The 27,471-nt window shown below is 37.8% G+C and overlaps 1 protein-coding gene and 1 pseudogene across 1 annotated transcript; both read right to left on the bottom strand.

Moving 5' to 3' along the window:
• Positions 1–321: 321 nt before the first annotated feature.
• On the bottom strand, positions 322–26,824 carry LOC117263680 (uncharacterized). Its single transcript, XM_033637277.2, has 5 exons — positions 26,644–26,824; positions 7,749–7,829; positions 7,434–7,651; positions 6,363–6,457; positions 322–2,647 (listed from the first exon to the last, which is right to left on the bottom strand). The coding sequence occupies exons 1-4, from the start codon at positions 26,708–26,710 to the stop codon at positions 6,383–6,385; spliced, it is 441 nt and encodes a 146-aa protein (XP_033493168.1). The 5' UTR covers positions 26,711–26,824; the 3' UTR covers positions 322–2,647; positions 6,363–6,382.
• On the bottom strand, positions 14,400–15,239 carry LOC144467302 (uncharacterized; annotated as a pseudogene).
• Positions 26,825–27,471: the final 647 nt, after the last annotated feature.

Consider the following 27,471-nt stretch of genomic DNA (forward strand, 5'->3'; position numbering starts at 1 on the left):
CGCCACATTCATTGTTTATATCCCACAACCCTGGAACTTATTTCCTTCTTCTTCTTTTGTTTTTACGGGCGGTTTATGGTGTGAGTTCTCTGTTGCCGGTATGCAGCCGGTTGTCTACACAAACGCATGGTCAAACAGCAAGTATATCTCCGGCCTTAGAGGTTAGGGAATACATTATCTCAATGAGGGTCCTCACAAAGACAGAAGTACAAGAATATGTGTGTGTTGAGTGATTGTTGGTTGATAGGTAGCATGTTGGTTAACAGTTAGCATGTATTTATTTACTTCTTGTGTGTGTTAAATGATTGACAATCCCGTTAATAACATTTCATATATTTTATTGCAAAACAAGCAAACATACAAAAATCTGTTCCGGATTTATCTGGATGTTCTCCAATGTTCTCGTATTAAACTAAAATATGTTTTAATAACATTTTTGGATAATTCTGTACATTTTTTAAAATTAAAAAAGCTGAAGAAAACATCTTTCAAACATCAATCAAAAACAGCTTTGTTTACAAAGTGCTGTTGTCGGATTCACAGTGACATTTTTTCATTTTTGATGACACAAGTTGTCAGCCATCAAATAAAAGTTGTAGATTAACTTTTTTAAATTTCATATCTTTTTTCTTATATAAACAGTATATAACCATCTAATATGACCTCACTGTGTTTCACACTGTAACATCAGGGGGCGCTGTTGTTCCACCATCACTCTGAGGTTTAACATCATAAATAAAGCTCTAAATAAACCTCTGTGAGTCTTTGATGGGGGTAGGGAAGTTCAATAAAGACAAAACCATTGTAGAGAAAACTAATTTAAAAAGTGCTAAAAATAATGCTGAAATATTTTTAGCGATGTGCTGAAATTCTTGGTCGATACCAACGTTAAAAATAATTACTGATAATTGATATCTATTTTATATTTCTGAGAAAACATCTGCAATTTTCTCCTTCAAATAGATGTATTTATTCAGTTTCTCACCAAAGCACTAAATTTTACAAGATTACATTGAATGCATAATGACAATGTTATAATTTAATCTTCGTCCAGTACTCATTTTTACTGAATAGAGCTTGAACATCTCAAAATGCTGCTACCATTAACTAGCTGTCAACCGCTAACATTAATGGTGCTGTAGCATTGTTCCGACCTCTCATTGTTCCGACCTCTCATTAGTGCTGCTATCAGCTGATGTTAACTAGCTGATAATAGTTAATGTTTACAGGTTGATAACAGCTAACAACTAATTTTAAGTAGCTGAGACAAGCTAATATCTTACGTTAACTAGTTGCTAACAGCTAACATTAACTAGGTGCTAACAGCTAATGTTAACTAGCTGATAAAAGCTCACAGCTAATGTTAACTTACTGCTAACAGGCAGTGGATGATGATAACTAGCTGATACCAGCCTACAGCTAATGCTAATTCACTGATTCAAGTAAATGTTAACTAGCTGATAACAGCTAAAAACGTATTTTAACTGGCTGAGACCAGCTAACAACTTACGTTGATTAACAGCTAACAGCTAACATTAATTAGGTGCTAACAGCTAACAGTTAAAGTTAGCTGATAGCTGATAAAAGCTCACAGCTGGCTGATAAAAGTTAATTAGCTAATGTTAACTTGCTACTAACAGCCAATATTAACTAGCTTATAACCGCTAACAGCTAATGTTAAGTAGCTAATGACAGCTAACAGCTTACGTTCACCAGCTGTTAACAGCTAACTTTAATAAGCTGCTTACAGCTAATGTTAACTAGCTGCTGACAACTAACAGCTTACATTTACAAGCTGCTAACAGCTATGCTAATGTTAACCAGGTAAAATGAGCTCATTTTAACGAGCTGATAACAGCTACCAGCTAACATTAACTAGCTGCCAACATTAAATGTTAACATTAGTGAATGTTAGCAGCTAGTAAATGTTAACAGCTGCTAAAATCATACATTTACTAGCTAAAAACAGCTAACAGCTAATGTAAACTACCTTAAAACAGCTACCAGTTAACATTAATTAGTTGCTAACAACTAACTTTAACTAGCTGCTAACAGCTTGTACGTCTTAGTCTCGTGAACAATATATTTCAAGAAAGCCTTAATGGAATTTCTTTAAATTTGACACCAATTGGACTCAGTGCTAAAATATTAGAATTTTGTGGTTAAAGGTCAAAGGTCAGTGTGACCTCACAAAACATATTTTTGGCCATAACTTAAGACATTAGATGCTAACGATGACAAAACTTCACATTAAGTGATGACAATTTATATCCAAAAGGTCAAAGGTTAGCTTCAGTGTGACATCATCATGGCTTATTTTTATTTTGCTCTCAACAGTTTTGTCATTTATAAACTTCCATATCTACAGATATAAAATCTGACCATATAAGGAAGATCCTGTTTGGTCCTGAACGTTTAAATAAAGCAGTGAACAATGTGATAAAGTTTTATATGGAAAAGAAGATTTGGTGATGCTGCCGTTGCAGTGAACTGTGAAAGCTCTGTGATTGGCTGAGGTCAGCCTGTAAACCCATGCCAAGGGAAGCTGTGGCTCCTACGTGGAGGTCAAAGGTCACAGCGGTGACTGCAACCCCCTCCCACCTCATCAGGTGACCCACACTGCAGGATCCGACTGTTCTGACGCCAGCTGCAAAACAGGAAGTCAAGAAACAAGGAAGTAGTTTTTCAAGACGCTAAACATTAGATATATATGGTTTTTGTTTGTGTCTATAGGACATCTATATACTATACTATAGCTACGTCTCAATCCTTTGAATAAATTATACATAGCACCAGCTAACGTTAGGCTATAAGCAAACTACACCACGGTCACATGACTTAACGTCCCTACTACAACGAGGCTGTTTGACATTCTGTCCTCTCATTTAGCCACGTAGTAGCAACCTTCTTTTTTAAGACACGTAAAAAAAATCCAAAGTGGGGTTTTTACCGACATATTTTATGTCATAGAACAAAACGTTAACATCTCTTCAGACCTTATTTCACACATCGAACCAAATACCTGTTCAAAAACATGTTGACCTCAAGATGAGGGAACCGGAAGTGCTAACAGGCTCACTCATTACTCATTTTGGAGTTTTAGGATTCATTCCTGTCCAGTGTTTTAAAGATTATATAACGTTACTTTTGTAAAGTGTAACAAAAATACAAAAATTTACTTTTGAAGTGTGTTACAAAAGTAATGTGTTACAGTAATATATTTTGTTATGGAAGTAACTAAGTCATATAATGTGTTACTAAAATGATTTTGGATAATGCTAATACATTTACAATGTCACGTATCGTTACAGTTATATATTATGTTTTAGGACAAACAAAGTAATATAACACATTACTAACAGGATTTTGGATAATATTACATTTTAGGAGTAACTCAGTAATATGTAACAAAGTAATATATCACTCTTACTTTTGTTACTTTCGCAAGTAACGTGTTACTTTTCACATTAGAAAAATATGTGTATTATGTTTTAGAATGTGTTACTAAAGGGATTCTGGGAAATGTTATTACATTTACAATGTCATTTAATGCATTAATTTTGTAACGTGTTCTTCTACTTCTGCAACAACAGAAAAAACATATCCTGAAGGCTGCTGTGTGTTGTCATGTCATTACAGACATTATAGAGGGATGCTGGTGCTCATGTGCATTCTCATGTTCAGTGTGTTTCCATTGTTACACCTGTGATGTCTGTAACGTATCCCGTTCTGCGTGAGGATCAGGAGCTGACCTCGTCTTGGTGATTGGCACATCTGGGTGATGTCAGTATATGTTGCACGTGTTTCTATTTACGTCACCTACAGCAGCTGAGTGACGCCTACACACAGTCCTGTTTTTAGCATAAAAGAAACTTTGTATTCAGCAGCTTTTATCTGAGTTTTGATTCTAAATGTCACAGAGTGATTTACTGTGAATCTTTTGTGACTTTAAAACTCTGGAGGTTTTTCTCAGTGTGACTGTTTCAACCTTTCAAAGTGTCAGAGAATAAAAACCTGCTGATTTATCTCTAATTATTTCCTGACATAACCTTTATCAGGAAGTCTAATTCTAGTTTCTGTTCCGGCGCCATGATGAACCTTTCTGAGCATCCTGTTTGGAGAATTTAAAGGTTTCAGTGACCTGCACATGGTGAATGTTTCACACTCAGTGTGTTTGTTTTACAGAAACAAACATACCACAGGGGGCGCCACAATTGGAAAAAAAAAAATTCTAAATGTTTCATTTATATTATTTTTTGTTAGTTTTTATTACTACTTTTATTTTGAAATGTTACACCTACATAACTACATAGTAAACTCCACTGAATAACTGAGAGGCCTTTATTTGGGCCCCCCTCCACAGCTCGTTACATTTTACCTGCTCTCTGGGGGAGATGGGCAGAGTAATCTGACGTCACATGAACCATGGAACATGTTGTATTGTTATCATGTCAAAACGACTGAACTGCCACAACACTACTGAGAGGATCAGCAGGAGGAGAGCTCGCTAAGTTAGCTGTTAGCATCCAGCTGTTCACAGTTAGCTGTTAAAAGTTCGCTGTTTGCAGATAGTTGTTTGCAGTCAGCTGTTAGCTGCGAGCTATTTGCAGTTAGTGGGTAGCTGTTAGCAGTTAGCTGTTCACAGTTAGTAGTTAGCTGTGAGTTGTTAGCTGTTAGCTGTTCACAGTTAACTGTAAGTACTAAGCTGTTTACAGTTAGCAGATAGCTGGTGGCAGCTAGCTGTTAACTGTTTGCACTTAGGTGTTAGCAGTTAACAGCTTTTTCCCCATTAAAGGTTTTTGGGGGGGGAGTTTTTCCCTTATCCGCTTCGAGGGTCCAAAGGACAGAGGGATGTCGTATGCTGTAAAGCCCTGTGAGGCAAATTGTGATTTGTGATATTAGGCTTTATAAATAAAATTGATTGATTGAGTTAACTGTTAACTGTCAGCAGTTAGCTGGTGGCTGTTCGCAGTTCATAGTTAGCAGTTAGCTGCAAGCAATTAGCTGTTAGTCGTTACCTGCTCATTATTGTTACCCCTAAGCAGCTGGTGGACACAAAGAACAGCTAACAGAGGTTACACTGATTTACACTGTGTAGTGTTCAAGCTTTATTCAGTAAAAATGAGTACTGGGTGGATGAATTCTAATGTTTTCAAGATATGTTCAATGTAAACTTGTAAAATGTAGCTTATGATGTTGAAACCTGAATAAATCAGCTGTTTGAGGGGAAATGTGTTGATGTTTTCACAGCACTGTAAAAAAGATATTTAAAAAACACTAAATAAAACCTAACAACAACAACAACAACAACAACAACCTGACTAAAGCAGTTTCATATTAAAAAAGGAAACATGGAGGTGCAACATGGTGATCTCTGTAGACTACATGCTCCCCATAAACGTCTCATTCTGAGGTAATAAAAACACAGCTGATTCTACACTAAAGAAAAACACACTTATAATTTAGTTGCAATTGATGCCCATTCATTTAGGTCCAAATGTCTACTGGGCCACAGCCTTCTTTGGAAACTCTGTCACTTCCTATTGATCAACTGCAGAAACATTTTTGGGGACACGCTATAATGGCTTAGTTTAAAAAAAGTCCACCGAGTTTGGTGATGTTGGAACAAACCCTCACTGATTATGACCAAATTTTGTGAAAGGTCAATGCACTTGTTTGGAACTTGTGGCGCCCCCTGTTGACTGATTTCCAAATAATTAAAAGACCTGGTTTTATGTTGTTATTCAACATACCCTGCAAGTTTTGTGATGATAAGACAATCAATTTCTGATTTACAGTCTTTGATTTATGTAATGCCATGCCTATTTATTTACACGTGTAGCGCCCCCTGGTGGTCAATTTCCATTTTTGTGCTAAGCCATGGCCCCTCAAAAGTTCAGTTCAAACACAATGAGATTTCAACAAGCTTTTGATAGCTTTTAATACACTTCGTCTGATGATGATCCACAGAGGATTTGGTACAAATTTGAGCAACAGTGTAGGAGGAGATGTCAAAAATGTGTTTTCCAAAAAATTCTAAATGGTGGACAATCTAGTCAGGTGGAACTTAATGGTTTTTGAGGTTTTCATAGAGCACGTTCAGCTGAACATGTGTGGTGAATTCCAAGTCAATCTGACTTACGGTGCGAGGGAGGTGGCTTTTCAAAACAAAATTTCTTCGACCTTAATCAAAGCACCCCATCTGGCCAGTTGGCATCATATTTCATGATCACCATTTGCACACAACTTCCAGTTCATCACAAACATCCATCATGGCCTGAACCAGATCAGACCTGTGAGGCTGCAGCGCCCCTGCTGGGCACAGGACACACTACATCTACACATACTAACACTGGCCTCACCTGAGTGTGTGAGTGCACTCTCATAGTGTGTGTTGTAGCTGCTGTGCATTCAGTGCGATCAGGATCAGCAGAGTCCAGATGAGCGTACTCATTTCCTACAGACAGAAAACACACCGTCATTGTTCGTCGTTGAACTGCCAAACTCTAAGGATCATTTATCTGGTTAACATGACCGCAAACAAACAAACACATCACAGAGGCCTCAAAGACCTCAGATCAGGCTCTTCTCTCTCACTTCTCCTCCTTCTCAGATATTTTCTGTCATGTTCACTCTTGAGTCTTTTCAACACTGTAAACAGTCACCCGCACTGACAAGAGTTTGATTCAAAGATCCAGAGCGGGGGTGCCTGTTGATTTTGGCAGAGATCAGCGTCACATTTACAGAAACCAGATGCACACACACACACACACACACACACACACACACACACACACACACATTCATACACACACAGTTAATAAACGCCAGCTGCTCTCAGCTGTAATGTGACGACTCAGCAGTTTTATGAATAATTACTGTAAGAAACGCTCAGATTGATCCTCATCAGCTGCCATAGTTCAAACCGTTGTTAATACAATAGTTTAATGTTTAAAATAAACCAAATTTCTGCGATGTTTTCAAAGTACTCTGATGGTAAATATTCAGATTATTTACGTGGAAATAATACCAATACTAATACTCCTAATTCCTTGGTTGATATTAGTCAGTATATAACATATTACAAGTAATCAAACAGTATGTGATGGTTGTGGCTGACATTTCAAAAACTATATATATATAATAAGTATGAATATAAATAAAATACTCAACGATAATAAAGTCCCAATCTCCTCAAATGTGCAAATGTGTACTTCCTAATTAATAGTATCATATCTTGTTCCTGTTGCTAAAATTAGTCAAACTTATTGCCATATCAGACTTCAAACAAGTGTTGTCCACGTTCGTGTTGGGATCGGCTGCAGACTGACTTGACAGTTTCGTTAGATTTCCTGTACATGGGGTTCTCTACCCAGATGTTACTGTAAAGAAACACCGTGATTTGGTCTATAATGAGCTCCGATTGTTCTCACCAGAGAAACAGGAAGTGATGCTGCATTGCTACTGTCATCCTCGCCCTGTGGTGTGGTCCCTCGAGCTGTTGCTGCAGTCATTGCCACAGTCGTTGCCACAGTTGCTGCGGCAGTAACAGTCACTTCCTCTTCTTCCTGCTGACCTCCCGTATCCTCCTCTTCCTCATCGTCAATGAATGGCGCGCTGAACTTATCCAGGTCCTCACTGCTGGCATTACCTGAACATACCATGGAGTCAGCAATATTACCTCATCATTAGAGAGTCGCAACATAGTGACCGGTGGTGTACAGAGTGTGTGTTGAGGTGTGACTTACTGTAGAAACTGTAGTCGAAGGTGGCGTTGTAGTCATCGTAGTCTGGCGTCGGAGTGAAGTCGTAGAACTGAGCCTCAGATACTGAAAACACAACACAGTCACGTCAACATTTCACCACCATCACATCTCAGAGTCTCGTTTCTGTAATGAAACCTACCAGCTGATCTCCCCTGATGACTAACAGTTTCCCCCTGCTGCCAGTCTTTGTGTTAAGCAAAGCTAAACATGTCCTGGACACACAGAGATGTTGCTGAAACATCTGAAAGCAGGAGGGTGTAGTAAAATATTTCAGTAAAGGTGTGTCATATATTGTTGGTTTTTTTAATGTCTCACAGTGATGTTTCCGTCAGCCTTTCATCTTCCACCATCTGCCTTCAATAGAACCTGAGTGAGCCGTGGGTGTCAGGGTGCGTTCAGATTCTCTGCATGTTTTCACTTTATTGTTGAACAGAGTTATTGTTGTTTGAACGGGGGTTATGGAGAGGGTAAATCCAGCAGACAGTATGGTAAATAAATCTCCTTTTAAATCAAACACAAGCTCATGTGAGAGTTACAGCATGGGGTCCTCTACTGGGTCTGAGGAAACTTATACTGCAATCAGGTGTAATGTTGCACAGTATATTTACTGGTACTTTACAGATTCAGATAAAATATGATTTTTTAAAATATGAAACATCACTATCAATAACCCAAAGAAATATTTAAAAGCATTTACTTTTGATTATGATACTTTAACTACATTTAACCAAGTCCCACAGTAATAGTATATTATACTATGATTTGCTTTATGACATCTTGTTATGCCCTACCATGCTATGACATTTTTATTACATATATGGCATACTTTACTTTTAAATTTTTAATGAAAAAAATGAAGGCATACTGTACTATGAATTTTTAAAATGAATTTCAAATGGCATCCTGTCCTTTGACATTTTTTTTGCAAAGAGTTTCATGGCATACTATAATTGGACATTTTCCATGATTTTTTTTTTTAATGGCAAACTATGCTTTGACAACTTTCATGAAAATTTTATGCTAAACTATACTATGAAAATCTTCACTATTTATTAATCCAATAATATACTATGACTTAAAAAGAAATTATGGTATTCTAAACTATGACAATTTTTTTGAAAAAGTTTTTGTATACTATACTATGACTTTTTTCATAAAATCTTTTATGCCATACTATACTATGACTTTGATATGATATGTTATTTTTGAGAAGTTTTTTAGAGAAGTTGAAAACAACATAATACAAAAGAACAATTAAATTCAAAGTTAAAAAAATCTTATTAAATAGACACATAGAGAAACATGAAACAGTAAAAGAATTGGCAAACAGAATTGAAAATAATTAGCTGTGAAAAATTGTTTTGAATTTTTGCATTGCACACATTATTTTTCATACAATTCTTATGACATTTTAGGAAAACATAAAAAGGAGTGAAAAAGTGAAAAGGCTGGACAAGGTAGGATATCTGGTGGGATCCAATAGCTCAGGTGGTTAGACACCTGCTGGGAAAGTCAGAAGTTGCATGTTCAATCCCAATAAATGCCTTAACCTTTTAAAGACCAGTGCCCAGAGAAAAGAGTTCAATATACTCAGAGAAAAGCTTCTTGTAGAAGATGGTGGTGTTTGTCCAGGGCAACAAAGGAGCCTATGATCCAGACTAGTTTCACAACTGGTTGGTTGTTACATACTATACAATGACAATGACTTTTTCTCATGTTTTTCAAAAACATACAATATTGTGACTTTTTTTCAAGGTTGTCGACGACAAAGTATACCAGGACGTTTTTTCATGATTTTCAGTAGCATGCTATACCATGACTTTTGTTCTCCATGATTTTAATGACATGCTATACTCGGACTTTTTTTGTGACTTTTAACAATATACTATACTATGACTTTACTTTCGTGATTTTGGACGACATGGTATTAATATGACTTTTTTGTGACTTTTAACAATATACTATACTACGACTTTAGTGATTTTGGACGACATGCTATACTACTTTTTTTTTCCATGATTTTTGACGACATACTATACGCTGACTTTTTTCCATGATTTTTGATGACATGCTATACTATGACTTTTTTTTCATCATTTTTGACGACATGCTATACTACTTTTTTTTCCATGATTTTTGACGACATACTATACGCTGACTTTTTTCCATGATTTTGGACGACATGCTATACTATGACTTTTTTTTCATCATTTTTGACGACATGCTATACTATAACTTTTTTTGCCATGATTTTTGACAACATACTATACTATGACTTTTTTCATCATTTTTGACGACATACTATACTATGACTTTTTTTCCATCATTTTTGACGACATGCTATACTATGACTTTTTTCATCTTTTTTTTCCCATCATTTTTGATGACATGCTATACTATGACTTTTTTCATCATTTTTTTTTCCATCATTTTTGACGACATGCTATACTATGACTTTTTTCATCATTTTTGACGACATGCTATACTATGACTTTTTTCATCTTTTTTTTTCCCATCATTTTTGATGACATGCTATACTATGACTTTTTTCATCATTTTTTTTCCATCATTTTTGACGACATGCTATACTATGACTTTTTTCCATCATTTTTGACGACATGCTATACTATGACTTTTTTTCATCATTTTTGACGACATGCTACACTATGACTTTTTTCCATGATTTTTAACGACATACTATACTATGACTTTTTCCATGATTTTTAACAACATACTATACTACTTTTTTTTCCATGATTTTTGACGACATACTATACTATGACTTTTTTTCATCATTTTTGACGACATGCTATACTATGACTTTTTTCCATGATTTTTAACGACATACTATACTATGACTTTTTCCATGATTTTTAACAACATACTATACTACTTTTTTTTCCATGATTTTTGACGACATACTATACTATGACTTTTTTTCATCATTTTTGACGACATGCTATACTATGACTTTTTCCATGATTTTTAACAACATACTATACTACTTTTTTTTCCATGATTTTTGACGACATACTATACTATGACTTTTTTCCATGATTTTTAACGACATACTATACTATGACTTTTTCCATGATTTTTAACAACATACTATACTACTTTTTTTTCTCCATCATTTTTGACGACATACTATACTATGACTTTTTTTCATCATTTTTGACGACATGCTATACTACTTTTTTTTCCATGATTTTTGACGACATACTATACTATGACTTTTTTTCATCATTTTTGACGACATGCTATACTATGACTTTTTTTCATCATTTTTGACAACATGCTATACTATGACTTTTTTCCATAATTTCTGACGACATACTATACTCTGACTTTTTTCCATGATTTTTGACGACATGCTATACTATGACTTTTTTCATCATTTTTTTCCCATCATTTTTGACGACATGCTATACTATGACTTTTTTCATCATTTTTGACGACATGCTATACTATGACTTTTTTCATGATTTTTGACGACATACTACACTATGACTTTTTTCCATGATTTTTAACGACATACTATACTATGACTTTTTTCATGATATTTGACGACATACTATACTGTGACTTTTTTCCATCATTTTTGACGACATGCTATACTATGACTTTTTTCCATCATTTTTTTTCAAAAATTTTTGACGACATGCTATACTCTGACTTTTTTCATCACTTTTGACGACATACTATACTATGACTTTTTTCCATAATTTTTGATGACATACTATACTATGACTTTTTTCCATAATTTTTGACGACATACTATACTCTGACTTTTTTCCATCATTTTTGACGACATGCTATACTATGACTTTTTTCCATCATCTTTTTCCCGTAATTTTTGACGACATGCTATACTATGACTTTTTTCATCAATTTTTTTCCATGATTTTTGACGACATGCTATACTATGACTTTTTTCCATCATTTTTTTTACATGATTTGTGACGACATGCTATACTATGACTTTTTTCATCATTTTTTTTCCATGATTTTTGACGACATGCTATACTATGACTTTTTTCATCATTTTTTTCTCCATAATTTTTGACGACATACTATACTATGACTTTTTTCCATCATTTTTGACGACATGCTATACTATGACTTTTTTCCATAATTTTTGACGACATACTATACTATGACTTTTTTCCATCATTTTTGACGACATGCTATACTATGACTTTTTTCCATGATTTTTAACGACATACTATACTATGACTTTTTTCATGATTTTTGACGACATACTACACTATGACTTTTTTCCATGATTTTTAACGACATACTACACTATGACTTTTTTCATCACTTTTGACGACATACTATACTATAACTTTTTTCCATGATTTTTAACGACATACTACACTATGACTTTTTTCATGATTTTTGACGACATACTACACTATGACTTTTTTCCATGATTTTTAACGACATGCTATACTATGACTTTTTCATGATTTTTGACGACATACTATACTATGACTTTTTTCCATCATTTTTGACGACATGCTATACTATGACTTTTTTCATCACTTTTGACGACATACTATACTATGACTTTTTTCCATGATTTTTAACGACATACTATACTATGACTTTTTTCCATGATTTTTGACGACATGCTATACTATGACTTTTTTCATCATTTTTTTCCATAATTTTTGACGACATACTTTACTATGACTTTTTCCATCATTTTTGACGACATGCTATACTATGACTTTTTTCCATCATTTTTGACGACATGCTATACTATGACTTTTTTCATCATTTTTGACGACATACTATACTATGACTTTTTTCCATCATTTTTGACAACATGCTATACTATGACTTTTTTCCATGATTTTTAACGACATACTACACTATGACTTTTTTCATGATTTTTGACGACATACTACACTATGACTTTTTTCCATGATTTTTAACGACATACTACACTATGACTTTTTTCCATGATTTTTAACGACATACTATACTATGACTTTTTTCATGATTTTTGACGACATACTATACTATGACTTTTTTCCATCATTTTTGACGACATGCTATACTATGACTTTTTTCCATCATTTTTGACGACATGCTATACTATGACTTTTTTCCATGATTTTTAACGACATACTATACTCTGACTTTTTTCATGATTTTTGACGACATACTACACTATGACTTTTTTCCATGATTTTTAACGATATGCTATACTCTGACTTTTTTCATGATTTTTGACGACATACTATACTATGACTTTTTTCATCACTTTTGACGACATACTATACTATGACTTTTTTCCATGATTTTTAACGACATACTATACTATGACTTTTTTCCATGATTTTTAACGACATACTATACTATGACTTTTTTTTAATAATTTTTGAGGACATGCTATACTATGACTTTTTTCCATGATTTTTGACGACATACTATACTATGACTTTTTTTCATGATTTTTGACGACATACTATACTATGATTTTTTTCCATGATTTTTGACGCCGTACTATACTATGACTTTTTTCCATGATTTTGACAACATATTATACTATGACTTTTTTTCATCACTTTTGACGACATACTATACTATGACTTTTTTCCATGATTTTTAACGACATACTATACTCTGACTTTTTCCATGATTTTTACCGAGATACTATACTATGACTTTTTTCATGATTTTTGACGACATACTATACTATAACTTTTTTTTAATAATTTTTGAGGACATGCTATACTATGACTTTTTTCCATGATTTTTGACGACATACTATACTATGACTTTTTTCATGATTTTTGACGACATACTACACTATGACTTTTTCCCATGATTTTTGACAACATGCTATACTATGACTTTTTTCATGATTTTTGACGCCGTACTATACTATGACTTTTTTCATCATTTTTGACGACATACTACACTATGACTTTTTCCCATGATTTTTGACAACATACTATACTATGACTTTTTTTCATGATTTTTGACAACATACTATACTATGACTTTTTTCCATGATTTTTGACAACATGCTATACTATGACTTTTTCCCATGATTTTTGACAACATACTATACTATGACTTTTTTCCATGATTTTTACCGAGATACTATACTATGACTTTTTTCCATGATTTTTAACGACATACTATACTATGACTTTTTTCCATGATTTTTAACGACATACTATACTATGACTTTTTTCATGATTTTTGACGACATACTATACTATGACTTTTTTCCATGATTTTTGACGACATACTATACAATGACTTTTTTTCATAATTTTTGACGACATACTATAGTATGACTTTTTTTTAATAATTTTTGAGGACATGCTATACTATGACTTTTTTTTATGATTTTTTACGACATACTGTATTATGACTTTTTTTCATGATTTTTGACGACATACTATAGTATGACTTTTTTTCATAATTTTTGACGACATGCTATACTATGACTTTTTTCCATGATTTTTGACAACATGCTATACTATGACTTTTTTTTAATGATTTTTGACGACATGCTATACTATGACTTTTTTATGATTTTTGATCAATCAATCAATCAGTCAATCAATCAATCAATCAATCAATCTTTCACTCTTCTAAGGGTGGTATCTGTGTCATCCTCAAGCTTGGGTCTTCTACTAGAGGCCTGGGATTATGAGGGTTCCTAGGACTGCACACTTCTGGACTGAGGCTTCAGATGTTATTCCAGGAATCTGCTAGAGCCAATCTCCCAGTTTAGGGGCCCCGAGTGCTCCCACTACCATGGGGACCATGTCAACTTTGACCTTCCACATCTGTTCCAGTTGTTCTTTCAACCCTTGATATTTCTCCACCTTTTCGTGTTCCTTCTCTCTGATGTTGCTGTCGGCTGGTATCGCCACATCCACCATTGCCCTCTTCTGGTGTTTGTCATCCACCACTTTGTCCGCTTGGTTAGCCAGCAGCTGTTTGTCAGTCTGGAAGCTGAAGTCCCACACAATCTTAGCCCTGTTGTTCTCAACCACTTTTGGTGATGTGTCCCATCAGGATTTGGGTACTTTGAGTCCATACTGGGTGCAGATGTTCCTGTACACTATCCCAGCCACTTGGTTTTGACTCTCCATGTATCATACACATCTTACACCCTGCCACTATGTGCTGGACCGTCTCAGGAGCATCTTTGCACAGTCTGCACCTTGGGTCTGATCCAATGTGGGAGACCCTGGCCTCTATGACCCTTGTGCTTAGGGCCTGTTCTTGTGCTGCCATGATTAGTGCCTCCGTGCTGTCTGTCAGTCCAGCATTCTCCAGCCACTGGTAGGTCTTCTTGATATAAGCTACTTCCTCAATCTGACGGTGGTTTGCTCCATGTAGGGGCTTGTCCCTCCATGTTTGCTCCTCCACCCACTTGCTCTCATCGGGTTTCTGCTGTCTGAGGCATTCACGTAGCAGCTCATCCTTTGGGGCCATCTTCTTGATGTACTTCTGGATTTTGGATGTTTCATCCTGGATAGTGGTTCTGATGCTCACTAGTCCTCAGCCTCCACTTGTCCGATTAGTGTATAGCCTCAGGGTCCTGGACATGGGATGGAACCCTCCATGCATGGTGAGGAGCTTTCTTGTCTTGATATCTGTGGCTTCTATCTCCTCCTTTGGCCAGCTTATGATCCCAGCAGGGTATCTGATGACTGGCAGTGCGTACATGTTGGCTCAGACCTTGTTCTGACCATTCAGCTGACTATCAGGCTCCTCTCCTGTGGAATCATCTTCCTGTTACGGTCCGGGAGGCAGACACCGTCTCCACATTTAAGACTAGACTTAAGACTTTCCTCTTTGATAAAACTTATAGTTAGGGCTGGCTCAGGCTTGCCCTGTACCAGCCCCTAGTTAGGCTGACTTAGGCCTAGTCTGCCGGAGGACCCCCTATAATACACCGGGCACCTTCTCTCCTTCTTTCTCTCTCTCTCTCTCTCTCTCTCGTATCCTATTACTGCATGTCACTAACTCGGCTTCTTCTCCGGAGCCTTTGTGCTCCACTGTCTCTCAGATTAACTCATATCACAGCGGTGCCTGGACAGCGTGATGTGTGTGGTTGTGCTGCTGCCGTGGTCCTGCCAGATGCCTCCTGCTGCTGCTGCCATCATTAGTCATTAGTCATACTTCTACTGTTATTATACACATATGACTATTGTCACACATGTATACTGTCTGATATTAATACATACTTTCAACATATTGTACCACAGTAGCCAGAACTATAACTATAATATTATTACTTTCAATAATGTTGTTGTAAGCTACTGTTATTACCTGCATCTCTCTCTGTCTGTCTGTCTGTCTGTCTGTCTCTCTCTCTCTCTGTCTCTCTCTCTCTCTCTCTGTCTCATTGTGTCATACAGATTACTGTTAATTTATTATGCTGATCTGTTCTGTACGACATCTATTGCATGTCTGTCCGTCCTGGAAGAGGGATCCCTCCTCAGTTGCTCTTCCTGAGGTTTCTACTGTTTTTTTCCCCGTTAAAGGGTTTTTTTGGGGAGTTTTTCCTGATCAGCTGTGAGGGTCATAAGGACAGAGGGATGTCGTATGCTGTAAAGCCCTGTGAGGCAAATTGTGATTTGTGATTTTGGGCTTTATATATAAAATTGATTGAATTGATTGATTGACTCCTCAGGACTTACTCTCTGGAGGTATTTGGTTGTAGTCGACTTCCTTGCAGCCTCCTCATCCTTTCCATTAGCCTGTGGGATCCCAAGGTACTCGTAGCTGTCCTGAAAATGTTGCCCTCTGTTAGGTTGACTCCCTCAGTTCTGATCATCTTGCCTCTCTTTGATGCCATCTGGCCACACTTTTCTAATCCGAATGACATCCCTATGTCCTTGCTGTAGATCCTGATGGTGTGGATCAGTGAGTCGATTTCTCGCTTATTCTTGGCGTACAGCTTGATGTCATCCATGCAGAGCAGGTGGCTGATTGTTACTCCGCTTCGGAATCTGTATCCATAGCCAGTGTTCTTGATGATCTGTCTGAGGGATTTAGGCCTATGCAGAACAGCAGTGCATCCCCTTGGTATATGCTGCATTTAATGTTGACTTGGGCAATTGGCTTTGAGTTGGCCTCTATGGTCATCTACCACATTCCCATGGAGTTCTTTATGAAGGCTGTTAGTGTCCTGTTGAGCTTGTATAGTTCCAGACATTTCAGTATTCACGTGAGTGACATTGAGTCATAGGCTTTCTTGTAGTCAATCCAGGTGGTGCACAGGTTTGTCTTCCTGCTCTTGCAGTCTCTGGCGATTGCTCTGTCAACCAGTAGCTGGTGCTTGGCTCCTCTGGTGTTACTGCCACTTCCTTTCTGTGCCTTTGCTCATGTATTGGGCCATATGCCTAGTTATCTTAGCCTCTATGATGCCTGACAGGAGCTTCCATGTTGTGCAGAGAGGTGTGTGTGAATTCTGCCCTAATATACACACATATATACATATATACAGAAATCCCCCAGATCGGTCCTTGAGCATGGTCAGTCATTCTAGTCAACATAGATTCATAAGAGGCAGTTTTTATCATGTAGGTGACCCATTCTTTTACTTCTGGGTGCTTAGTTGACTTCCGACACCTGAGTATACAGTAGTTCTAGCAGCTGTAGTGACTCCAGCCATAACAACTGAGAATTCATCCCTTGACACATTATGCACTTGCGATCTGTCTCCCAGTAAATAAAGTTTTGGAGACACTGGCATTGTCTTACCGAGCCATTTACTCATGTGTCTAAGAATTGCGCTCCAAAAGGGCCAAATAAGTGGACAATCCCAAATACAGTGTAGAAAAGTGCCAGTGTCTTCCTGGCATTTCCAACAGAAATTATTATTTGATAAACCCGTCCTGTGCAGCCTGGCTAATGTCCAAAAGTGTCTATGTATTATTTTATATTGGATGAATTTACTTTTGGATTCCCTTACATATTTATCACTGTCAGACAGACTCTTTAACCATTGCTCTTCATCCAGGGTACATCCCAGTCTGTCTGCCATATTATCTTTATCACAGTTATTGCTGGGCAGAGTATTAGTCAGTCTATAAGAGGCATAAAGACGCTCCGCTAGCAGTTTGAAGTCCATGATGTGATTTCCTTCTTCTTCTTCTTCTGTTGAGACTGGGATAAATGATCTATGGGGGTAAATGGACAACACATCTCATTCTCAATAGAAACCCATTCCAGTTTGTTTTCTACAATCCAGTGTTTGGCTAATTTAGCAGTTTCCATGAATGAGATTTGGTATAACCTCATGTCAGGTAGAACCAGACCTCCTTTCTCTTTGGGGGAATGCATTTTCCTTAATCCAATCCTTGGTTTCCTCCCTTCCCACAAAAATTCTTTAATCATTAAATCATATTGTTTGAAGATCCGATGCGGTATAGCAACAGGTACCATCACAGATATATAATTTACTGGAAACTTTACCGTGATGATTTTTTTCAAGGTTTCTGACAACATGCTATACTACAACTGTTTTCATAACCAGAGTTGGGTAAGGGTTACTTTAAAAGTAATCAAAGTACTTTACTGCATTACTTTTTTAAAAGTAACCAGTTACTCAATTAGTAACTCAATTACTTTAAAAGTACTTCCAACGTTACTCTCTGAGTAAAGTAACTCAAGCATTTTTAAAGTACCTTTGAGTATTCTACATTTCCTATTGGCCAATGGACCACAGGGCGCTAAGCCTACATTTTTTTGTCTCCAAAATTAAAGTTATGGACCACTTGCCCTTCACTGAGATCCAGTTCTCCCATCACAGCCGTCACTTTGACCAGTAGAAACACACAACGATCTGCTGCTGTAGACAACTGTATGACAACAACACCCCAGTGTTTTAATATTTCCTCTAGGGATGTTACCACACAGAGTAAAAGGGGGAAATGATGGTGTGAAACAGCAGAGGCACTTTGTCAACCTGCTGAGTTAACGTTACTGTCATTAGCATCAAGCTAGCAAACAATGGTACATCCTCACGGTCGGACATAAAGTAATAACATTAACAAATAGCGGCGGGGCTTTTACTCACCACAACTGCAGAGGCTCCCAGCTTCATTTGAAACAGACTACATTATAGACGGTCCGTTATTTATTAATCCCTCTGTGTGTTTATATATTTACTTTTTATCTGCTCCGTTGTCTTTGTAAAGTTAACATATCGCACTGTCATTTCAAACTCAACACTTGTTTCAAATTAAAAGCCCCTTATAACCTCGGCTGAGAGAATCCCTCCATTTTCTAAATAGGCCTTTATTCTGAAACATTTGTCAGAACTTCCTGTGGAAGATACAGTAGCTTGACAGTTTACGTATGGTGCTTCAAATGTAGCTCCTGCCATCTGCTGGCGCTTTTAGGTGACTACAACAACATGTCGGCTGGCACATGAACACACACAGTGACTCAAATAATAGTGAAAGTAATAAAAATAGGACAAGAATAACCCGATGACATGAAAGACGACCGACGACGACTTTTCTGAGTCTGACCTGTCAAGTCAAGTCAAATTTATTTATATAGCACATTTAAAACAAGCACAGTTGACCCAAGTGCTGTACAGTTCCTCCAAATATAAATGAATGAATGAATAGCAAAAGCAGCATAAATTATCAATAAAATCAACAATAGGTTTAGACAATAAAACATCAACACTAGAGTAAAGGAAAAAAAGACATGGTTGTCTCAACTTGAGGTGAAAGCAAGCGAAAAGAGGTAGGTTTTTAAAAGAGATTTAAAAGTTCGTGCTGCCCTTATATGGAACAGTAAAGTATTCCATAAATTTGGCGCCACAACGGAAAAGGCTCTGTCACCTTTGCTTTTCAGTTTAGTTCTAGGACAGGCCAGCAGCAGCTGGTTGCTTGATCTCAGTGCTCTGGCTGGCATGTGAAGCTGAACAAGCTCAGGTAGGATGGAGCTAAGCCATTCAGGCTTTTAAAAACAAATAATACAATTTTAAACTGAACTCTAAACTGGACAGGGAGCCAGTGCAAAGAGGCCAGTACCGTTTCTTTCCTGTCAGCAGTCTGGCTGCTGCATTCTGGACAGCCTGCAGGCGTTTCGGTGACTGCTGGTCCGATCCAACATAAAGAGAATTACAATAATATGAAAGTGTGAATTGCCCTCTCAAAATCAAGTAGAGGGATGTAGGGCTTTGCCTTACTAAGTAGCCTTAATTGAAAGAAGCTTGATTTGACCACTGAACTAATCTGTTTGTCAAAATTAAGTCAAAAATTACTCCTAGGTTCCTTGCAGCAGGGTGACAGTAGGAAACTAATGGGCCAATGGCACTGTCATAGCCTTCTAAAAGGTCAGAATGGCAAAACAAAATAATTTCAGTTTTAGATTTGTTTAGGTTCAAGAAATTTAAAACCATCCATGTGTGAACATCATTGAGACAGTTCAGCAGAGCTTGAATGGAGGCAGAGCTGTTTGTCGTCTGCAAAACAATGAAATGTTATATCATACTTTCTAAATATAGCACCCAGGGGCAGCATATAAATGGAGAAGAGAATGGGACCCAAGATGGAGCCTTGAGGCACCCCGTAATTTAGTGAGGATGCAGCAGATGTATACTGGCCCATGTGAACAGACAAACTCCTTTCTGATAAATAGGATACAAACCATTTGAGCGCTGTACCTTTAAAACCTACACACAGGTCAAGACATGATAAAAGAATCTTATGATCTACTGCGTCGAAAGCTGCAGTTAAGTCTAAGAGCACCAGAACAGCAGTGTTACCAGAATCAACAGTTAAAAGCAGATCATTAAAAACTCTTAAAAGGGCTGTTTCTGTGCTATGGCGTGCTTTAAAGCCCGACTGGAACTTTTCAGAGATGCCATTTAAGTCCAGATGCGACTGCAGTTGTTCATACACTACCTTTTCTAAGACTCTGGACAAAAAAAGGGAGCTTAGAAATAGGTCTATAGTTCGACAATGGTTAGTTTCATCCTAAAAGGCGCCACCAAGTCCATTAAATCAGGACATGCAGAATTTAAAAGAGCTGCAAACTCTTCGGTACTAAGATTACAGTGCCCTTCGCTGGCGAGGAGCCCAGAGGCGTTAAAAGCTTTGGAAAACTGAGACGCTGTCAAAAAATTAATAGCACACACGGTGTGCATTAGCGCACGGTTTAACATGAGAAGAAGGTACAGTAACAGTAAAGAAAACAGCAAAGTGATCAGAGATATCAGTATTACAGATCTCAGTAATGCTTAAATTTAAACCAAGTGACAGCACAAGGTCCAGTGTGTGTCCTTTTTCATGCGTTGGCCCAGCCACTGACTGGGTGAGATTAAACGAGTCAATAAGATTCATGAACTCCCTGACCAGAGGTTTTGATTCACAGCAGACATGTATGTTAAAATCACCAACAATTAAAAACTGATCATATCTCAATGCTGTTTCTGCCAGAAAATCATCAAAGTCTTTATGAAATCCTTGTCGACCTGTCTGTCAGCGAGTCCTCCTCCACCTTCTTTTAGACTCCACCGTAGACAACAGCAGCATTTCTCCGACCATGTAGTGAGCCACAAGCTTCATGACTTCTTTCGGACTGATAGGTTTAACGTTATCTCTGTTATTAGAACCAAAAGACAGTTGTTGCTGTTTCGGGGCTGAAGGACCAGCGTTCTAAAAGTAACAGAAGTAACTGATGTCTTGTTTGAAAATGTACTCAAGTATTTGATTACTCAAACAGCAAACTGACACGTTAGGTTATTCGTTACTGCAAAAAGTAATCAAAGTAACGCGTTATACCCAACTCTGGTCATAACTGGTTACGCTTTAATGGTTTCAGACTTAAAATGACATAATGTACTTCTTTCATGTGTCACCACAAGAATGTATGTCGCTAACAATGGCTGGCGTTAACTACACTGCTGTAGCGTTTGCACAGTGATGGCAATACAGCAAGCTTGCTAATACAGGGCTACGGCACAACCTCAAGTAACAAAGTGCATTTGAAGTTCTGTGAACAAGATGTCAGTGCAGTCTTGTTAAATACGCTCCAGGTTACAGCTGTGCATGAAATGTTGAATAGTGCCAAATGTTATGCATATTATAAGAGCATAGCATAGAAAAGTTGAAATATATGGATCATTTTCCTGCCTGTCAAATTCCTGCTGTTTCATTTTGGCTCATATTTTTAAAATACTTTAAAATACTATTTTTTCATTTGTAATTGTTATATTATAAATATATATATATATATATATATATATATATATATATTACATTACATTATGTTATATTTTCTGTATTTGTTTCTCATTCACCAAAGCAAATTCTTTTCATGTGGAAACAGATTACGTTCAAAACACACACACACACACACACACACACACACACACACACACACAGAGTTAGTACAGGTACAGTCTGATGGGAAACTCTGATCCCTGAAGATCTTCCTCCTCACTCAGCATTCATCATCTGTAAGTGTGTGTGTGTGTGTGTGTGTGAGTGTTGGTCTGTGTTTCGCATCAGCGCTCTGCTAGAAGCTCTGTGAGTTTACCCAGCATGTCCTCCCTCCCAGCAGGATCCATGTGATTACTGAAGCTTTGAAACATGTAAACAGTCCAACAGGTCGAGAGTTGCACTTCACCACCAACGTAACAGGAAACAGTTTGTTACGTCCTGATGTAGAAAACACGTCGACTTGTGCAGAATTTATAATGAAAAAGAATTTTTAGAGTTTATGTTGCAGGAGGTAAATCACATGACGTGCTGAGGTCGGACATAAATCAACTTCCTCAGGCTCCCGCTGCAGAAGCTGAACTGGTCAGCTCCCAGTAGGAGACTGGCCAGAGTCATAAACTGACATCCAACAGGAAGCGTCCACTGGGGTTCACATGTCGACTGTGAGAACACACACACACTAAATGAGGTCAATCTCTGATTATCTCTCATCATTAATCTGTAAAAATCTGATCTGTGTCGGCGCCTCGACTGTGACCTTTGACCTTGAAGCGCTAACATGTGAGCTATGTGTTAGCATGAAGCTCTTTAACATGAGATTAAAGGATCAGTTCAACCAAATTACACACACACACACACACACACAAATATATTCTGGATTTATTCTGTCTGGTTTGGGCAGATTTGGGTGAACTGACCCTTTAACACTTTAACTAACTAACACACACACACACACACACACACACACACACACACACACACACACACACACACACAGCAGGATGATGGGAACTGAGGGGGTGGGCTGCTAATTGTTAGCAAACAGGAAGTGTGTCATCCCTAACAGCCTGTCAATCATAGACACCGCGGAGACGAGGAAATGAAAACCAGGTGACACACACACACACACACACACACACAGGCTGCCAGGGATCACCTGTCAATCAAACTGTGTGGGCGGGATTGAAATGTTTTCTTCTCTGGAGGTAGAAGAAGAAAAGAAAGTGCTGAATAAGGAAAGACAAAGAAGCAAGAAAACAAGAGAAGAAGGAGAAGAAAAGAGAAGGAGGAAAGAGGAGAGGAAACAAAAGTAAAGTAAAAAAGGTAAAAAAGGATGGAGGGAAAGAAAAAGGAAAGGAAGCATGAAGGAGGAAAGAAGGGGCAAGAACAAGAATGAAGGAGAAAAAGAAACAAGGAGATAAGATTCAGAAGAAAAGGAGAAGAGAAAATAGGACGAAAGAAAAGAAAGTACTGAAGGAGGAAAGAAAAGGAAGCGAGGGAAGAAGAAGGCAAAGAAGAGGTAAGGAAGAAGGAAAGAGGAAAGGAAACAAAAGTAAAGTAGAAAAGGAAAAGAAGGACGGAGGAAAAGGTAAGGGAGCATGACGGGGGTAGAAGAAAATGTAAACAAGGAGAGAAGAGAGGATAGGAGGAAAGAAAAGCAAAGCAAAAAAAGGAAAGGAAGCAAAGGAAAGAAGGGAAGGAAAAGCAGAAGAGGAAAAGAAGAAAGGAAGGGAAGAGAAGAGAAAACAAAAAGAAAGTAGGAAAGGTAAAAAGGGATGGAGGAAAAGGAAAGTCAAGGAAGCAGGAGGAGAACTGAAGAGGGCAGGAATAAGAATGGAGGAGGAAAGAGAGAGGAGGAGGAAAAAGGACAGGAAACAAAGGTAAAGTAGAAAAGGTAAAAAAAAAGGATGGAAGAAAAGAAAGGAAAGGAAACATGAAGGAGAAAAGAAGATGAGGTAAAGAAAAGGAGGGGAAAACAAGAATTAAGGAGGAAAGGAAACAATTAGAGATAAGAAAGGGACATGAGAGGATAGGAGGAAAGAAAAGGAGGTAAGAAAATGAGGGAAGAAAAAGGAGAAGAAGGAGAAGAAGAAGTGGGAGGAGGAGGAGGAGGAAAAGGAAACAAAAGGAGAGTGGAACAGTTCAACAATGACGGAGGGAAGCAAATGAGAAGAGGAAAGAAAGGAGGAAAGAAAAACACAAGGCAGGAGAAGGAGAAGAGGAGGAGAGGAAGGAGGGAAAGAGGACAGGAAACACAAACGATAGAGGACAGGTAAAAGAAAAAAGGATTAAGGAGATGAAGGAAAGGAAATGAGGAAGAAGGAGATAGAAATGAAGTGTGAAGAAAAAGAAAGGACAGAGGAAAGGAAATGAGAGAGAAGGAAAGGAACGAAGCAGAGGAGAGGAAAAAGAAGCGTGGGTTGTGTGTGTGTGTGTGTGTGTGGGGGGGGGGGGGGGCGGGGTCAGTAACAGTGAGGGGGCGTTGTCGGCAGCGTCACATGATCTTTACAGAAACCAGCTGCTGATCAAACACACACACTGAAACTGTACACACGTCTCTCACCTCTGAGACAATAACCTCCCTCACAGGGGACAGGAAGGAAGGAAGGAAGGAAGGAAGGAAGGAAGGAAGGAAGGAAGCTACTCTTACTTCCTTCACTTCTCTCCTTCTCAATCACTTCCTGTGTGATGATTGATTGTTGTGTATTTGTAATATTTGTATCCAGGAAACGGGCTGGTGGTTAAATCCAGAGCGTTTCTTCTTCTTCTTCTGTGACTTTAATGTTTTTTGGTGCCTGATAAATAAACGTAATAAATTTAAAGGGACAGTTCAGGTTTTTTTTAAGTGGGGTTGTTTGAGGCACTGATCCATTGGCAGTGTGTTACCAACAGTGTCTTTCAGTTAACAACATGTAACTGTAATATTTCAAAATAAATTATATTATTATCACCTCACAGGCTTTTATTGTGAAACTGAACTAAATTGAGACTTTTACTATGAAATTCATGAAGGTAAATACAATACTTTTAGAGAAGCACACTGCTAAATCACAGTGATATATGGAGTTTAATGTTGTGTTCACATCAAACATGATGCGAATTTTTGTGTCCCGTTTGAGTTTGAATGGTAGAATATTTTGACTTTACTCGCTTCATGTGCTTAAATAACTCACGTGTATGCAAGTGCCTAAAAGACGCCAAAAGGTGTCACATGTCATATGTGTTATTCTCGTTGCACAATTTATGTCCATTGTGCCGCCTGGCAGATAATTCACCTGCATTCACACCAAAGATGATGCAAATTTTCACACAAATTTGAACACTATAATATTTTGTGTTTACTTGCTTCATACACGCTTTTTTCTGTCATTTCTGTCAAACGCATGTAAAATCACATGTACGTGAGAGCCTAAAACACGTGAAAAGGTGTCATACATCACACTAAATGGTCACTGGCTATCGCAGCGTGAAACAGTCACTGAAGTTCAGATTTTTTAGCTCTCGTGAAGAAGTGTATGGCACTACTCACATAATTCACATCATGCGTGTCACGTCCAGTGCGTCCATATATGGAGTTTTATGTTGTGTTCAAACCAAACACGATGCAGATTTTCATGTCGTGTTACTCATGCGAGTTTGAACACTAGAATATTTTGTTTACTCGCTTCATATGCATGAATAACTCACATGTTCGCGAGTGTCCAAAAGACACAAAACGGTGCCAGATGTCTCCTGAGGATCTCAACGCTGACTGGCTATCGGTTGCTGAAGTTCAGATTCTTCAACTGTCACAAAAAAAAGGATATGACGCAAATTCGTGCCACTTAATTCAGGTCATTCGTATTGTGTACATCGCGTCCATTGTCCTAGCTGACAAAAGACAACAATATCAGTGTACGCAAAGTTTAAAATATTTTCACTTCTTTACTGTAATGTCAGGAAGTGATTTCCAGGCTCAAACGAAATTTGCAGATTTTTAAAATTGTTTTCAGTGGTCAACCAAAAATGAAAATCTGCAGAATGTTTCTCTTTCCAACAGGAAGATGAAGCCGCAAAATCGTTCTCTTCAACGCCACCAGACTCCACTGAGAAAAATCAATAATTTAACATCAGTGCATACAGTCTCTTTCAAAATAAAAGCACTACGTCAGTACAACACTACCAACTGATGTTTTTTTCTTTCGTCAAGGTGAGACAACTACACAGAACGGCAAGGTGACGTAACAGCGTGATATTTCCACCTTGAACAAGCGGTGTAAAACAAACTATAGAGAGACGAGAGCTGACTCAGAACTGAACATGTTGAACTTTTCCTTCAACCGCAACTTCTTCTCTTTGAAACAAAAAACAATCAACAATAAAAAATCTGTTTTAAATTTCCACAGAAACTTAACCAGCTGCTCAGAGAGGAGGAGGAGCTCCAACATGGCCGCCAGCCAGAGGAGGCGGGGGGTGGGGGGGTGTATACATGTCAGGTTACAGTTATACTGTAAAATAAATTCACCATAACACACACACACACACACACACACACACACACACACACAGGAAGTTCAACAGCTGCAACACACACACAGATCACATGAAGAAGATGTCAAACACACACACACAAACACGCAGTCACAGACGGAGTGAGGACTCACCAGCAGTCAGCAGCAGGATCAGTGAAGCTCCACTCAGATAAACAGACAGGAGACGCCAACTGGACATGATTCAGATCCAAAGAGTGAATGAATGTGTGAATGAATGAGAGAGAAGCAAAGAGTGCAGAGAGCAGAGCAGATGTGATGGTCCTGATCGACTGAGCTCTGAATGAACACACAGACTGAGAGTGAAAAGGGGAGGAGAGAAGGAGGCGGAGGAGGAGGAGGAGGAGGAGGTGGAGGAGGAGGGCTCTGGTTTTCCTGCCAAGTTTGTGTCCCGCTTGCCAAACACGAGGAGACACAAAGACAGAGCATGAAAGAGACAGGGAGAAAAAGAAGGACAGAAACAAACAAAAGTAGATGCAGACAAATCTGAGGGCTGAAACTGAAATGGTCATAGAGACAGTGGAAATGCAACATTTGGGCAACTTGGGTCACAATTTTGTTTACTGTGAGCAGTTAGATAAGTAGAAGATGAACTGATCTCCAAAAGACATGAAGTTGAAGATGAAACATGTGTTTAAACAAAAAAGATTGGGTTTATTTTTAATAGTAATAAACAATGTCTGAACGTTGTAGTGCAAAAAGTCAATAACAAATAATACAACAAGATGATGATTAAGTCCCAATGTCCTCAAACCAGACGATAGATAATAAACTCCCAGCGTCTTCAAACCAGTACTTCCTAATTAACAGTTTCTTATCTTGTTGCTGTGGCTAAAATTGGTCAAATTTGTTGCCATATCAAACTACAATCATTATTAACCATAAATAAACAAGTTTCAGCAATAACATGTGATCAGGTTCTGGACCGTGTCCACTTTTGTG

This window comes from Epinephelus lanceolatus, chromosome 16, assembly GCF_041903045.1.
Source record: "Epinephelus lanceolatus isolate andai-2023 chromosome 16, ASM4190304v1, whole genome shotgun sequence".
In the NCBI taxonomy this organism is placed as follows: Eukaryota; Metazoa; Chordata; class Actinopteri; order Perciformes; family Serranidae; genus Epinephelus; species Epinephelus lanceolatus.